Here is a 14996-nt window from a genome sequence, read left to right as displayed (position 1 = left end):
GCATTAGTAAAATTTGTAAGATGATCCAAGAACTTTTATAAGAAAATCTAAAAAATAAACTATTAAGATCACAATGTTCAATGCACCATTTGTATTGCGTAACTAGCGTTGAAGTTGGAAATCCAGCATGAAGCCCAAAACAGGAGAGTCCAACTTAAGTGGGCTATATCGTTAAAGCATGGCCCATTCTATAGTTTCACTTTCGTTAGCAAAGTTTCGCACACAAGTTTGAAATGTACATTTACTCTATTTTCTCAGCAACCAACAATTACAGAATAAAGACTAAAAAACATACAAAAATTAATTCTAGTAATCCTAGCTAGTAGCTACAAAGAATGGTAACAACGTCGAAATGCTATGCAGAAATAAGGCCAAGATAACCCGCACACACCGCGAGTATGGACGATATAGCGTATGCACCAGCAACAATGACTGGTTCTTTTAATCCACATAGTTCAAGGTGGTGATGAAAGGGTGCCATTCGGAAGAGACGGCGCCCAGCTCCATGTAAACGCTTGGTTGTCTTGAAGTATAGTACCTAAAAGAGCACTAAGATATTAGTTCGCAGAAAAACTGAACTCTAAAACCAATTACGAGAGTGAAATCCATCCATTTGCCTGAATCACAAAACATAATCAAACGGACAGAGGAATGAACGACATGTTTACTCGCATGGGTAACAAACCTGCAAAATAACCGATGAGGCTTCGATGACAAAGATTCCAGATGAAATAAATAAAGGGAAAAACATCCCTGTGCAACAAGCCATTGCAGCTAACCCTCCCCCAAGTCCCAGGGATCCGGTATCACCCATGAATACAGATGCCTTGTATCGGTTGTGCAAAAGAAAACCGACACAAGCTCCTGCCATTGATGCTCCAAATATAGCAAGGTCTGTTTCGTAAGGCAGTCAAAAATTTAGTAATCCAGAATTATGTAGAAAGGATAAGTTTTTTCTCAATGATTGAGAACTGTAAAATATCCAACCCCTTGGTGAAATTGCGCTAGTACAGGTTCAACCAAATCGGAAAAGCTAAACATCAACATAAAACGGACATCACAATGACAATTACACTGACCAGAACATATTGGAAGAACTGCAATCGACATTCCTACAAAAGCCAACGCAGCAGACCCTCCAGCCAGACCATCAAGACCATCTGTTAAGTTAACACCATTTCCCATAGATACGAAACAGAATGAAGCCAACATTAGATAGCATTTTCCCAGGAACACGAGTCCTAGTGCAGGTAGAGGAACCAACAGTTTCCTGCATTGAGAAATAAAAGAACAACTTGAGTAGAAGCGCCTTGAGTAAAGCATTTATTATATAGAAGCAGGAGAGTAACTCAGCCATGACAATCCAAAAACAAAATGTCCCACTATCGGCAAGTTAAATTTAGTGTGTATGGTATCAATCCCAGTTGCAACTTTCACAGTTAAGAATATCACACAGCACTTGTCGAACATATTTCAGCAATCTGAATTTGGATGATTTTCGAATGGGAGAGAAACAGCTACACAAATATGACCCCTGGATAAGCGGGAAGGTTTAACAGTACAAGAAAAACAACCAAAAAAGAGAGAAAATTGCAATAGACCCTTTTTTGTGAAAGACTGTTAGCAAATAAGAACCAAACACAAGTTGATATTTTCTTTTAAACTCAACAAGTCAACATCATAAGAACAGAAATGTGAGTTACCATCAGAAAAATAGTTAGAAGAAGATATACATGCCATAGGGTGATGATACATTTGCTGTATGCAACCAATACGAAAACCATGTTCCAACAGCTACCTGTAAAATAAGCATAACATAAATATTGCTAAAAAGTTTCATAGAACTTAGAATCAACTCTTAAGATTAACTGGTAATCCACACACAAAGTTTGAGAAAGAAAAACTCAAATGTAAATTCACCTCCAAAATAAATTTTGTCCATGCAGATAAACCAGTGTTATGTTTCTTGACAAGGCTTAAGATATCATCAAGTAGCCCAATTGCAGCGAATGCAAGAGTTGCTGCAGCAGCTCCAGAAACTTCAACAGAGGAAAAACCGGCAATAAATTTCGCAACAATTACACCAATTGGTATAAAAAATAGTCCACCCATCGTGGGAGTTCTTTTCTTTAAGGAGTGCCTCGCAGGCCCTTCTTTTCTGATAATTTGACGAATCTTCAAGACATAGAGTAGAGGAACACAAACATATCCCGCGCAAGAGGCTAAAATGGCTGAAACAAAAAAGGGGCATGTCAAGTGAAATGGTGCCAAAGGTAGTCTAACAATCCTCCACGCACATGAATCCACATATAAAAGTAACACCACTAAGAACAGTATCAATCCCATGTTGAGTAATACGCCATGTCTGATCCTGCAAATGTTAAGTGTAAACGACAATCAGACTAAGACCCACATACACTGCTAGTTCAACCACGTGACCAAAAGAAAACCTACTTCTCATCGTAGCGTAAAATTTTGTATGTTTAAAATCACTTGTTGAAATCTATCATAACTCATGGCGAAATAAAATTACATAAATAAGTGATTTTGAGTATCTCTCAAACTATGAAACACAACCGCTTTAGCTATATGTAAAAGTTTATATTCCTTCGAGTCTGTGAGCAATGCGCGATAAACAGATAGCACACTTGCCTGTGCTTCTTACGCTGCCGTCCAAGCATTGCAAGCCGGTGAGCAGTGACAGTCCTAGCATCATCAGCTGCTACGGTGATGGCAGGCAAATCAATATCAGCAACGGGGGTTACTACAAACTCTCCGTCACTATCTTCGCCGCTGGAATAAATCATGTACCCTGTAGACTCTTCACGTCCGGTCCCCCAATCATCAAGTGGTGTTATATCAGCTGATTCCTGAGGGAAAAAAAACGCCATTCATATATGCGCCCCTGATAGCATTTCAGTTTATAAATCGAAATAAAATAAAACAATTCAAACCCAGTACTTGAGAAGGGCGCCAAAGCAAATTCGGAACCGAAATCTAGCAGAATTACAAACCCCTTATATAAACCAAACAAAAACTATGAGGCCTACCGAATCAAAGGACCCGAAATCGACAGAACTGTAGCGAAAGCGGCGCCCATTTCTCCGCCCGATCAACTGCAATTGATAACGTATGAAATCAGAACACATTAGAATAAGCATTTCACTACGAGCCTGTGAGAGGGCTTTTCGTCACAGTTGGCTTTCTCGGCAACCAAACAGAAAATAAGAAACGAACCGGAGATACCAGAAAACAAACCTGAAGATCGTATCGGATACGGGAACTCCGAAACGAAAAGGCCGAAACGGATCGGCGGCGAACGGGTGTGCAAAGCGAGGACGAGCAGTGGCGTGAGCGAGAGAGTTGGAGAGGAGAGAGATGGCGGAGGAGAGTGAGAGAATAAGATGATGACGACGTCATGTCTCGGCGGAAGAAGACGGAGATGATGAAGATTCAGATCTCGGAGCGGTTGGTGATTCCATTAAAAACTGGACAAGACGAAGAGGAAAAGATGTTCGAGTTTTGGAGCATTTTATACCCAAAAATAAAAAAAAGAAAGGAAGGCCGGAGGGAATGCGAAAGGGGAAACTTTGAAATTCTCGCACCGCATTTCTGTTTTTAATCGAGTTCTTGACGCGCCAAATGGCGCGTGGGGTCAGACGGCGTTTCCAGATATGGAACTTTGTGGGAAGAGATCCCTCCAGATCTCTCCCACCAAGTTCTAAGGATTCGAAAATCTTGATACTTGAAATTTCATTTAACGGCTACAATTATTCGAAAGGGATCTCTTCCCGAACTTTGGCCTAGTTTGAGATGAGGTGGCAACTGAAAGAGAGGATTAGGGAAGGTATTCTTTAGTTGACTTTTGTCGTGAAGAAATGAAATTCAACATTTTTGCCATTCGTTAGTTGACAATCCCAAAGCCTCCTAGTGTTAGGTTTTACCTAATTTACCTGTCGATTAGGTAAACGTATCGATTGAAGACGGCATGTTAAATAATATCACGTCATAGCAGATGTTGGTTAGATCATTTGATCAAATAGTATATCCACCACTGCATAAGTTCAAATCCATATTTCTCTAGAAACCGCCCAACACCCCCTTGTTAATCTTTCGTCATAAATCTTTGATCCAACGCTCGAAAATTAATAGGGGTGTATGAATAATTGAATAGCACTACCTATAAGGGAAATGCAGACTACCAGTGCCCACCTGGGGTTTAACACTAGTATTGATTCACAAACCCAACAAAAGTTCAACATAAATTCGGATTACGGTTGATAGATGCATATTCACACAAGTCCGCCGGCATGAGTACACACACACCACGGTTCTACCAGATCTCGGTGCAATACATACAGAAACGTTATGAAACACAAAAACACTATAGATCTGGTGATCAAACCACTTGCTAGGTCTGGGCGGTGCTCGGAGTCCGCCCTCGCCCCATTGTGAATCCCCTGGTTCCATCAGGCATCCTTGGGCCGGGTGGTGGCTTTGAAGGTTCAATGCCGTGATTGGCCGATGTAGTTCCATGACCTGGGGAAACATTTAGGTTAGATTAAGGGGATAGAGTCTATAAAGGAAAAGAACCTATTCAAAAAATTGGTTCAACGACATACCAAATCCATTGGTCCCACGGTATTTTTGCCTTCCTGGTTGCCCCCTATTTCGACCTCTATGCCCAGTTTTCTCTTTGGGAACTCGCTCTCCGTCCTAGAATGGCAGAACGAAAAAGGTCAAAACTTAAATTCCAGTCAAGTGTAACAAAAGACTTGTATGGAACTGGATCCATCAAGGACTCCGGCGAAAGTACCACCACTTACCTCTTCATCAGTTGTCCGTGCATCATTATGTTTCTCACTTACAGTATGATTCTCCTCGTCTCCTGTTTGATCGTTACTTCTGTTGCCGCTACTCTTCTCAGAATCAAAACCCCTCCAGGGTTGTTTTCTCTGTCCATACTTTCCCTGATGCAAATAAAACCAACATTAACTCTTTCTTATAGCCAAAAGTGAAGATAGAAAAAGAGAAAGGAAAAATGTCAGGATCAAGTACCACTTGCTTTAGAAGCTTCACCCGCATGCCATTTCTCCAATCCCCCTCATTGTTTAAAGTAGTGACCTGATCCATACCACCAGGAACGAAACTGTAAGCTAAGGATTGATTATCAGGGCTATTGGGCCCAACGAAAATGATGATTATTTTGATGACGATAATGTTGGAAAAGAACAAACACTTACAGCTTTGTCAGCAGCCTCCACGGTATCATACTCCACAAGGGCATGCAACTGCAGCAAAAAACAATACACATTACAAAAGGCTGCCAAAATATCTCAAAATTGTCTTAAAAAAGACCTCAAATATAAGCATAAAGGCAGCAGTTGCCTCAGACCACAAAAACATAAGACATTCCCAACCAAAAAAATCCCGAACATGGATAGTGTATCTCGGTAACCGAATCCTCTTAATCACCAGATTCTGAGAATTAGCAAGTATAATCATGCACATAAAGTTTAGAAACCATACCTTATTACTAATCAGCTTCTCAGTCTTGCCACCTTTTGTTGACGCTTCTAATGCATGTGGGTCAAGTATGCATAAATCTTTTATTCTGAAAATTTGAAAAGCATGCTACTATAAAAAAAAATGAAGAGAACAATAATGTCACAGGCTCACAGCATGGGGAGAAAAAGAAGGAAAAGAACATACTTTCCAGCTTCACCAAATATGGTCTTAAGGTTCTCCACCGAATGATCCTCAGGCAGGTTCTCCACCAAAACAGTGCACTATAATGCATAAATTAGATGCTTGAAGTTTTCCAAAAATAATACATCAAAAATCAAGGAAAAAAAAAATCAAAAATCAAAATCATGCTCAAAAGGTTACCTTTGGGTCCCTGTTTTCAGTTGAAGGAAGGGGATGAATCCGTTTCACCTTCTTCCCATTCGAACTCACAACCTACAAAAAGGAGATTTATGCTTGTCTTTTAGCATATTCGTGATTCAACTTGCACTTAATTTTTCACAAGAGAACAAAATAAGAACATTACAAGGAGGGTAGACTCCCTCAATGCATCCGCTATGGATGAATTGTCTTGAATGAGCTTCTTCATTTTTCTAAAAGAAGCAATAACTGAAATAGGAACTGCAAAAAAATATGCCAAAAGTTAGCGAAAACTGTTAATATGACGGTGAAGGAAAGGAGACAACTAATAATTTTTCTTTTTGTTACAACTAAGATTTTTTTACCAACAAAGAACGAGCAATTTGATGTATAAACAAATACCAATGCCACATGGATTTGAGGTAGCGGTGAACACTCTCATATACACAAGCAGCAAAAGGAGATAACGAAGTCTAATAAAGTTCTCATCTTCCTGCCAGAGAAGTAATCACCCCCTTTCCCAGAAGTGATATATCACCGCAATTACACTAATTAGAAACAAGAATAACCAAAAGGAACGAAAAAAATTTCTAATTCTGAATTTTGCAGTAGAATTTAATGAATAGAGAAGGAATCAGTCAGCAGTCAGTTACATGGTCATTCAACACCAACCCAGATGCTCGGCACAGCCATTTTTGGCTGCACCAGGAAAACATCCAGGCAAGGGAAGCCGTCAGAAGTACCTGCTTTACTCATCACCTTCATCTCCTCTACTTTATTAATGCCAGATTTTATTAATATAAACATAATTAACATTATAAACTTTCAGCACCCCTAAAGCATGTACTAGAAAATGACAAATAAAACACCTTGGAATAGATTGGTTTAGATCCACATCCAACCACATGAAGTCATGGTAGTCAAACAAATTGCAAATCAATTTGTCACTTGGTAATTTCAATACTCTATATTGCCAAATGGAGGAATCTGCATCAGATTAATTCTACTTTGGATGATTGAGGATGAGTTTCTTCACACGAACCTTTATCTTATTTTCTTAACGGAGTCATTACTCAAATAAATCACTTGGAAAAAAATTAATGCCCGTCCAAAGTTTTATTAGCCTATTACATGGGAAAAGTGATTAAACCAACGGGTGAACAAAGTTCATAGACACCTATACCATAATACGATAAGATTTTGTTTAGCATGACTTTTCCTGCATTTGTCTTATAAAAAGCGCCATTGCAAATTTGCAAATCAATCACAGAAGAAGAAATAAGAAGCCATTTGGGGTACAACTGGGGAAAGACATTTGGCTAACGTGAATCAAATCAGAAGAAAAGATATGCAAGCTTCAGTTCGGTACAAAAACGCATTCAACTAAAACTAAGTTGAATAAAAAAAATAACACTATACACTCACCATAACCTTCTTTGTTCTTTTTAATCATACTCGACATATAATTGTCAGTGGGCAAGTTTTCATCACTGAAATAATACTCCACCTGCAAATCCATAAAGAATTGACAAATGATCCTTACATGAGAACTTAGAATTAGTATAGCAAAACAGTTACTACGTGAAATATCTACATTTCATTTTCGCTATTTGACTAAATCTCGATGTGAGTCAAAATTTCGACTTCAGTGAAACTAAAATTTGGTTTAACGATCAGCAAAGTGGGCACAGAAATTAGTACATTATGGTCTATACTAATGTGGCTTCAAAAAGCGGTTCCAAATACGAGTCAAAATTTCGACTTCAGTGAAACTAAAATTTGGTTTAACGATCAGCAAAGTGGGCACAGAAATTAGTACATTATGGTCTATACTAATGTGGCTTCAAAAAGCGGTTCCAAATACGCACTCAATTCAAATTAACTTATCCTATCCATAACATATCCCATGCGTACGAAAAACGGAAATCAAATCACAACAATTTTATTGCATTTATTTTACCAATTTTTGAGTTGTTACTGAAATTTATGCCGCAACAAGTACGAATTAAGAGCATAATATCAAAAATCGTAAAGCTACTCAAACAATCGGGATGATAAATGCGATTCTAGGGTTCATAATCAATACAACACATATTGCAAGGTCTATGCAATATCCAATTATCAGCTACAAATCATATTCCTTTTAAAAATCAAACAGATATAAGCTCCTAGGGTTCACTTTTCCACATGCCAAAAAAAAGAGATAAAGACACACACACACACACACATATATATATATATATACAGGGAGAGAGGGGTTTTTGCCTGTTTAATAATCTTCTGTTTGAGATCCTCAGAGAGACCACCAGCCCCAGACGATTGATCAGGGTCATCAGACGGCTGTGGTTGGATCTCAGAGGAGGCGCGATCGGGAGATCCAACGGGTGAGACATCAGAATCGTGCGGCGGTAATGGTGGGGGGGAATCGGTGCCGCATGTGGTGACAGTGAGGATGGTGGTGGTGGTGGTGGTGATGGCGGTTTCGGCGGTGGTCACGGTGGGACCCTCTTCGCCTTCCATTTAGGGAAAGCAGAAGGAGGAGGGGAGGGGAGGAGAGCGAGGAGGGGGCGAACCTCTCAAAGGTTTCAAATGGGACAGAAGGCCCCCGCTCTTTCTTCTCCTAATTCGAGCTTCGTCTCCTTTCCACATTTATATAGACCCACCACCGCAAGTGCTACGCATGACGTGTGACGGGGGCATTAACGTCATTTCATCCCATCCCTTGTTTTCATTTGTTCTTATGGTTTGTTTAGGTCAATGGGCAAAAATAGCACTTGTTGTTCTACAAGTTTCATGTTTGATATGTCATTAATTAAATAAAAATTCAAGTAACTTACTAGACAAAAGGTGCAAAGTGATATAATTTCAAAATCTTAAACAGCAATGCGAGAAAATTAAAATCTTCGACTCATTTTGAAACTACGTGATCACATACGATTTGATTTTGAAGAAACCAACAATGAGTTTCTTAAGGAACCTTCAAAACTTGTATTCCACAACATTATACCTCATCTTGAAGAATAAAGGTAAAACTTAAGGTACATATCACCTCTCATATTCAAAGTAACCTCCGTGAAGTGCGATTACAAAAAGTGGCAAAGCATCATCCAACTTTGGAGATAAGATATCGACCCAATAGTAAGCATTCATCCTTTGAACTTGATTGCATTCAATCAATGAATTCGTAACTTATGTTTCAGACGAACTGGAGGTTTTAAGAACCATAAGAACGGCGCAAGTGTTCTATCGCTGAAACTATAAGTTTATGCCTAATAGTAAGCATGCATTCTTATATTGAACTTGATTGCATTGGATGACTTATGAATGTATTCGTAACTTATGTTTCGTTACGAATTGGTAAGAATCGTAAGAATGACGCAAGTATTCCATCGCTGAAACTATAAGTCTATGCCCAATATTACGCATACACACTTGTATTAAACTTGATTGCATTCACTGCATAAATTCGTAACTTATGTTTCGATAGGGACTGGAGACGAAGCAGAACACTGAAACTATAAACTTATGCGGTCGAAATTACGAAAATTGGATAAAGGAAAATACATTTCACATTCATAATAACAAAACTATAGAGTAAACTTAGTACCTGGGACTATTGTTTGCAAAAATCCCTCCCACGGTAGACGTACTAAAACCAAAACGTTACATACGATAAACTTATCTTGCCAAACCCTAACCCTAACCCTAACTAAACCAAAACCCACACAAACAACCAGAAAGCAAGCCCAACCGCCAGCCGGCCTGACCCGCCAAACCCATTTCTCCATGACCCAGAAAACCAAACTCGAACATCATCCACCACAGGCCCACAAAGTGAGCTCATGTCATCGGTCCTGGTATTGTAGTACACACTGTAGAATGCAATCCTTGTCCTCTCAGCCTTGGCCGTGAAATTCACGCCGGCGGCTTGGAATGTACTGTTGGAATTAGGGGCGTAATGGACATTTTGTGCTTGGTCGCCCGCGAATGCCATGACGGCAAGAGGCTGCTTGCATTTGTCATTAGCATGGCCTAATGAGAAGGTCAAGGTGTAGGGCTTGTTTGGTGAAGTTTCAACCATTTGGGAAATGATGCCCTCTTTTCCAGACAGCAATTCAATTGCTCGTTTTCCTTGTGGCACTGCGTAATGGTACGAGTCTATGTACCTAACAGCCCGGTTGGACTCGACGATCCAACCAGGTAGGGACGAAGTTTCTTCGTCAAGGTTGGTGGGGAGCAGGACTCCGAGTGAGATGTTTGGGAACATCCATGGTCCTTCCTCAAAATCACCATTGATCACTGCATTGTCTGCACAAAATATGGCAAATAGTAACCACTAATTAGTAAACCCAAAAAGCTTATAACCCCAGTCAACAAATAGGTTAATCTTCTATCACATTGCAATTTTCTGTTCGACTTTCAATCTAAACGACGCATTCAAATCATCATCCACTAACCCAATTATACAGCTACGGACTTCAATGTCCTCTCGAACTGAAGCCCGTATTCAAAAGCAAACCTTAGGCCCATCAATCATACATGATAAAATTGTTCATCGGTCATTATCTCGTCGCGTGACTAATCATGTTATGAGCAAAAAAGAAAAATAAAAAAGAATGTACTACAACGGAGTAAAGAATCTATTAAAGTTCTATATCACGATATTTCGTAACTGATATAAGATACAGTATCATCTTGGTCTCTTATTTAAGTTCAACCCACCCTCACTTACTTGACAAGAAAAGAACTTTGGATTTGTCACCTAGGTCAAACTTTGGATCGAGAGCTTTGAAAGTCATCAAACAAGCCCCGACATAATGGATCCTATGGTGTGGGCCAGTAGGGTTGAAGAATAAAGCGGTTTTGGAGGGAAGATTCATACCTTTGGGCCTATCAGGGGTAAAGAGCTTCTTCATAGCCACGTCATCAATGATGGGCCCACAGGTGGGGTCATCCTCCATGCCGGGATTCCTGAAGACCAACATCGCATTATCCTCCTCCGCCTCAAAGGCCCAAGCGTAGGGGTCCCACCCCTGCACGTTGTACAAGGTCTGCAGGTCTATCGTCTGCGACGCAGGTGGCACGGACACGTTCAACGACTCCAGCTGTGCGCACGTGCGAGCCGCGCTGAAAGTCACCGAGTATATCGACCCCTTCTCCACCTTCACCTGCTGGCTTATTTCGGCGTCGTTTCCGAGCCTCACCGCGTGTGTACCTTGCGGTACGATGAGGATCATCCCACCCTGTTTCTGCCCGGACTCCACCAGCTCAACGGTGCCGTTTGCTTTCCAGTTGGGGATACCGGCGGGTCCGTCTACTATGCCCTCCTTTGAAAAGCCGCCTGATGGGGTCAGTTCAAAATCTCCGTTTGGCACTGGCCCTGCAATAAACGACGTCGATTTAGAAATGTAGGCCATATTCATCAACCATGTGAATTATGCATGGATTTGCCCACTCCAACACAAAACTGTGTCGGCTGGTGATATTTTCCCCAATTATATTTCGCCAAAAAAAATAAAATTAATAATTTCACAGGTTGGAGAAAATATGTCCTTCTCAAGGTGTAGTTTTCAATTCCAAAAATGTTTAAATTGTTTTCGGAAATAAATTGATGTTTTTAGGCTTTTCTGCATCAAGTTTGTGTTGCTACAATTTCCCAATTCAACAGAGAGAGATCGGGATAGCCATGTCCATACATGGGCCTCAAATGTGGGGAAGCCCACAATAATATCAATTTTCTTACAAATACAGATAAATGTACGTTACGTGACAAGACAGTGCGTTCGCTTTCAAAAGAGGAAGATTCTCTGCAGTTCTATTTGGAGGCCCTTTCCATCAGATCTTATTTGTGCTGTCTTTACGTTAAGATTTTATACTACTATAACTTTTTATCTTATTAATTTTATAAAAATATTAATATAAAATATTAACGTAACTTAATCTTGATCGCACAAAATAAAAAAGAATAAAAAGAACATTAAGGGCAGACCATCTGCCACCTAAAATATCGTCTCGCTCGTAAAAGAACTATTAAAGTAAAAAAATGTGGGGGAAAAGGACAAAACTTTGGGTTGAGCGCGTGGACCCTACAAAAGGACCTTCTTTTTACGGACACCAAACACCATGTGGGGTGGCGATTTGGGTTTGGTGATCTGAAGGGACAGCTATGCATTGTTTATAGGGTCAGTGACCTTTACGGAAAGGTACTTTGTCCTCTTGTATAAATACGGAGAAAAATGTGCCAGAAATTGGGCGCAAATCCGGATTTACTTGGGTTAATTTAGATAATTTCACCTACTCTGTGACGGACAAATGGGTGAAAACGTAAACTAACTGTAGAGCAAATATACCCTTCTTCCTAGTACTTTTACTTATTTAACCCATCCACTAATTTAACCAATCTTCTTAAGGCGTAAGGTTTTAATGCAAAATATAGCTGTCTTCCTTGGAAATTACCAAATGCAGTCTGTACCCAAAAATATAAAATGAAAAAACAACACTGCATTACCACATTCAAATAGAGATTGGCTTTTCAGTCAAAATAATTTTTAAAATTAATGTAATTTTTTTACTTTAGTTTTGGTATTTTTTTTGATAAACATTTTTTTACTTTAGTTTTTTAAAAAACTAATAGAAGTGATCTTTTAGTTTATAATTATTCGGATCATTTTGTAAAAATATGTCAATATCTTTGTTAAGTTGAGAAGTTGGCTTGACAAAAATATTATTAAAAAATAGCTATAAGGTTGTTCACGTGACACTTAAATAAGGATATTAACATATTTTTCACGAAAATATCAAAATGATTTACGATGAACTACTTATATCGATTTTCATTGTCACGACCTAGAAGTGAAAAGTTACACCAATCCAGGATCATTTAGACTAATAAGCCTACGGAGATTTGAACTTTGGAAAAGCATCAAAGAAAATGCAGGCTAAAAGCAGGAACTGAGAAAAAAAAATTAAGAAAAACTAATAAAAAAACTTAAAAGTTTAAGTTTTAATGATAAGAAAAAAAAATAAAATAAAAAAAAAATGAATAATATCGGGATTGAAAAAATATAATTTTTCGTTAAAATAAACAATACCGTGGGTTTTTCGTTAAAACCTTCTAAACTAAGAACCTTTGGGGCTGAAAACCTTCGTGACCGGAGTTCACTCTACTTCTCCTGGCGGGAAGTATGGGGGGAGTTACACTAATTGGTCATACTTTGTGAAAATTAAAGTGATTTTGGTGAGCCAGAGCAGTGAAAAATGAGCCCGGATTAGTACAGGAGTTGGATTTGCTCTGAGATAACCGGAAAAGTTCTAATCAAGAACGGTGATTAACCAAACTAAACAGTCCGTCATTAACTAAACTAAATGCAACTCGATGATTCACGACAAACCCATGAAATCTTATAGCCCAAATAATACTAATTAGATCTCAGGAGTTGGAAAAAACGAAAACAGCAAAATGCTTCGAAAAATTAAGAGAGAAAACGAGAAACAGAGAGAAACCAGAAAACGTACCGTCTTCCGCCGAGATTTGAGCTGCCAAATGACCGAGAAGAAGCAAAGTCGGTAAGACCCATTTGGGTAATGTGGAGCTCCGACCCATCTTTTCTCTCTGGACAGACTGGACTCTCTCTCTCTCTCTCTCTGCAACGCGTTGCTGAGTGAGTTTATAGTAAGCAGTGAGGAGGGAGAGACTCAGAGAGCGTCCTTTTATCTAAAAGATTCGACTTCAGTCGTCTTTATTCTTTAGTTCTTAAGTGGGATTTACATTTTTTAATCAAAGTTTTGCACTTTAATATCATTTATTTGACAAAAAGGACAGCAGTCCTCGACTTTTTTCGTTTCAGAATTTTTGGGAAAATAAAAAGAAAATAGAAAAACTAAAGTCTTCCTGCCGTTCCCACCTTTGAATTTTGTTTTTCTATTTTTCATAAGGTACTGCTACTCACACACACCGAACCCTTTTATTTTTGTCTATTAATTTTGTTCAATTCATTTAATTTGACGATAAAAAAATATAGAAGAGTGTCAAACGTTAAGGTGCTCGTTTAAAAGTGCTATTAAAATGATTGAAAGCGTTTTTGGTAAAAAAAATTGAAAATCAATTCTTAATAAAAATTCAAGTGGATCCCAAAAAACACTTAAAATAGGAAGCACTTACTTGATTTTTTTCAGTCATTGTAAAAATACTTTCAAATGAATTCAAAATTAAGGTGCAAATAACATCAACTTTTGTCACATAGTGATATTTCTCCTCACTTGTAAGCAGGTAGGTCCAGAGATTTTTGAAGCCTATGGATATGCCAAAAAATGTGCCCTCACTTCATATAAAAAATATTATTTGTTTTCACAAGTAAGACATCGATAAAATTATACTTAGTGAAACACTTCACACTCAATAATTTATAAACATAGAATAACTAATTTATTTTGTATCGAGATAAGGAAACAAAAAAAACTTTGGGCTTACAAGTAGATATAAGTTTTGTTTTCCATCTAAACTTTTAAAGTGTTTTTGTATAAATCGTGAGGTATTTTTTTTATTTACTAACCTCATTAATATAACACTAAAAAAACAAAGGAAAACTAATGAAAATGGCTTGAAAACTTTTATTTTTAACTATAATGACAAAATAAAAGGTAAAGTGAATAGTACCATGATTGACTTTTTAGTGTACAAATGTGATTTTTCGTTAAAATGAACAGTAATGAGAGCTTTTTGAGTCTTTAAGGATATGTATAAGTAATGAATGAACACTAAATTAAACATTTTGACAACACATAATATTATTTGCAAATTTGGTCTAAAAAATTAGTCTACGCGCTATTATTTGTTGAAGATTAGACTTGAATTGGAACAGATGTTTAAAAATAATAACCCAAATAGCTAATAGCTAGTAAATAAATTAACAGCCAAACAAAATTTGTAAAAATTGAAAGAAAAAAAAAACATGCACATAGCATTTCGAACTTAGAACCTCTCGTTAATTTTAAACAACAAAAACTATTGTTTCTAATTAAACTTCTTGATCATTTAGCCAAATTTTATAAAGTTATACTATTATGAAAAGAAATTTGTAAAAATTGAAATGTAGCAAATATGATGTTTG

The 14996-nt window shown here is 38.1% G+C and overlaps 3 protein-coding genes across 3 annotated transcripts; all 3 read right to left on the bottom strand.

The window, feature by feature from the left end:
* Positions 1-76: 76 nt before the first annotated feature.
* Positions 77-3550, bottom strand: LOC103951268 (phospho-N-acetylmuramoyl-pentapeptide-transferase homolog). Its single transcript, XM_018648431.2, has 8 exons — positions 3259-3550; positions 3051-3116; positions 2653-2870; positions 1921-2371; positions 1734-1798; positions 1080-1270; positions 686-894; positions 77-538 (listed from the first exon to the last, which is right to left on the bottom strand). The coding sequence occupies exons 1-8, from the start codon at positions 3418-3420 to the stop codon at positions 356-358; spliced, it is 1545 nt and encodes a 514-aa protein (XP_018503947.2). The 5' UTR covers positions 3421-3550; the 3' UTR covers positions 77-355.
* Positions 3551-4250: 700 nt separating this feature from the next.
* On the bottom strand, positions 4251-8515 carry LOC103951269 (la-related protein 6A). The gene is made up of 11 exons (XM_009362605.3): positions 8152-8515; positions 7312-7393; positions 6053-6147; positions 5890-5961; positions 5713-5789; positions 5530-5614; positions 5244-5291; positions 5059-5124; positions 4827-4970; positions 4623-4716; positions 4251-4539 (listed from the first exon to the last, which is right to left on the bottom strand). The coding sequence occupies exons 1-11, from the start codon at positions 8404-8406 to the stop codon at positions 4412-4414; spliced, it is 1146 nt and encodes a 381-aa protein (XP_009360880.2). The 5' UTR covers positions 8407-8515; the 3' UTR covers positions 4251-4411.
* A 922-nt stretch (positions 8516-9437) lies between these two features.
* LOC103951270 lies at positions 9438-13602 on the bottom strand. Its single transcript, XM_009362606.3, has 3 exons — positions 13402-13602; positions 10769-11266; positions 9438-10194 (listed from the first exon to the last, which is right to left on the bottom strand). Exons 1-3 carry the CDS (start codon positions 13487-13489, stop codon positions 9596-9598), a joined length of 1185 nt encoding a protein of 394 aa, XP_009360881.2. The 5' UTR covers positions 13490-13602; the 3' UTR covers positions 9438-9595.
* Positions 13603-14996: the final 1394 nt, after the last annotated feature.

Source organism: the organism of the source record quoted next, unplaced genomic scaffold, assembly GCF_019419815.1.
Source record: "Pyrus x bretschneideri cultivar Hongxiangsu unplaced genomic scaffold, Pyrus_bretschneideri_v1 Contig33, whole genome shotgun sequence".
Taxonomy (NCBI): Eukaryota; Viridiplantae; Streptophyta; class Magnoliopsida; order Rosales; family Rosaceae; genus Pyrus; species Pyrus x bretschneideri.
Note: the sequence above shows the minus strand (reverse complement) of the source record. Positions and strands in the feature narration are given on the sequence as shown.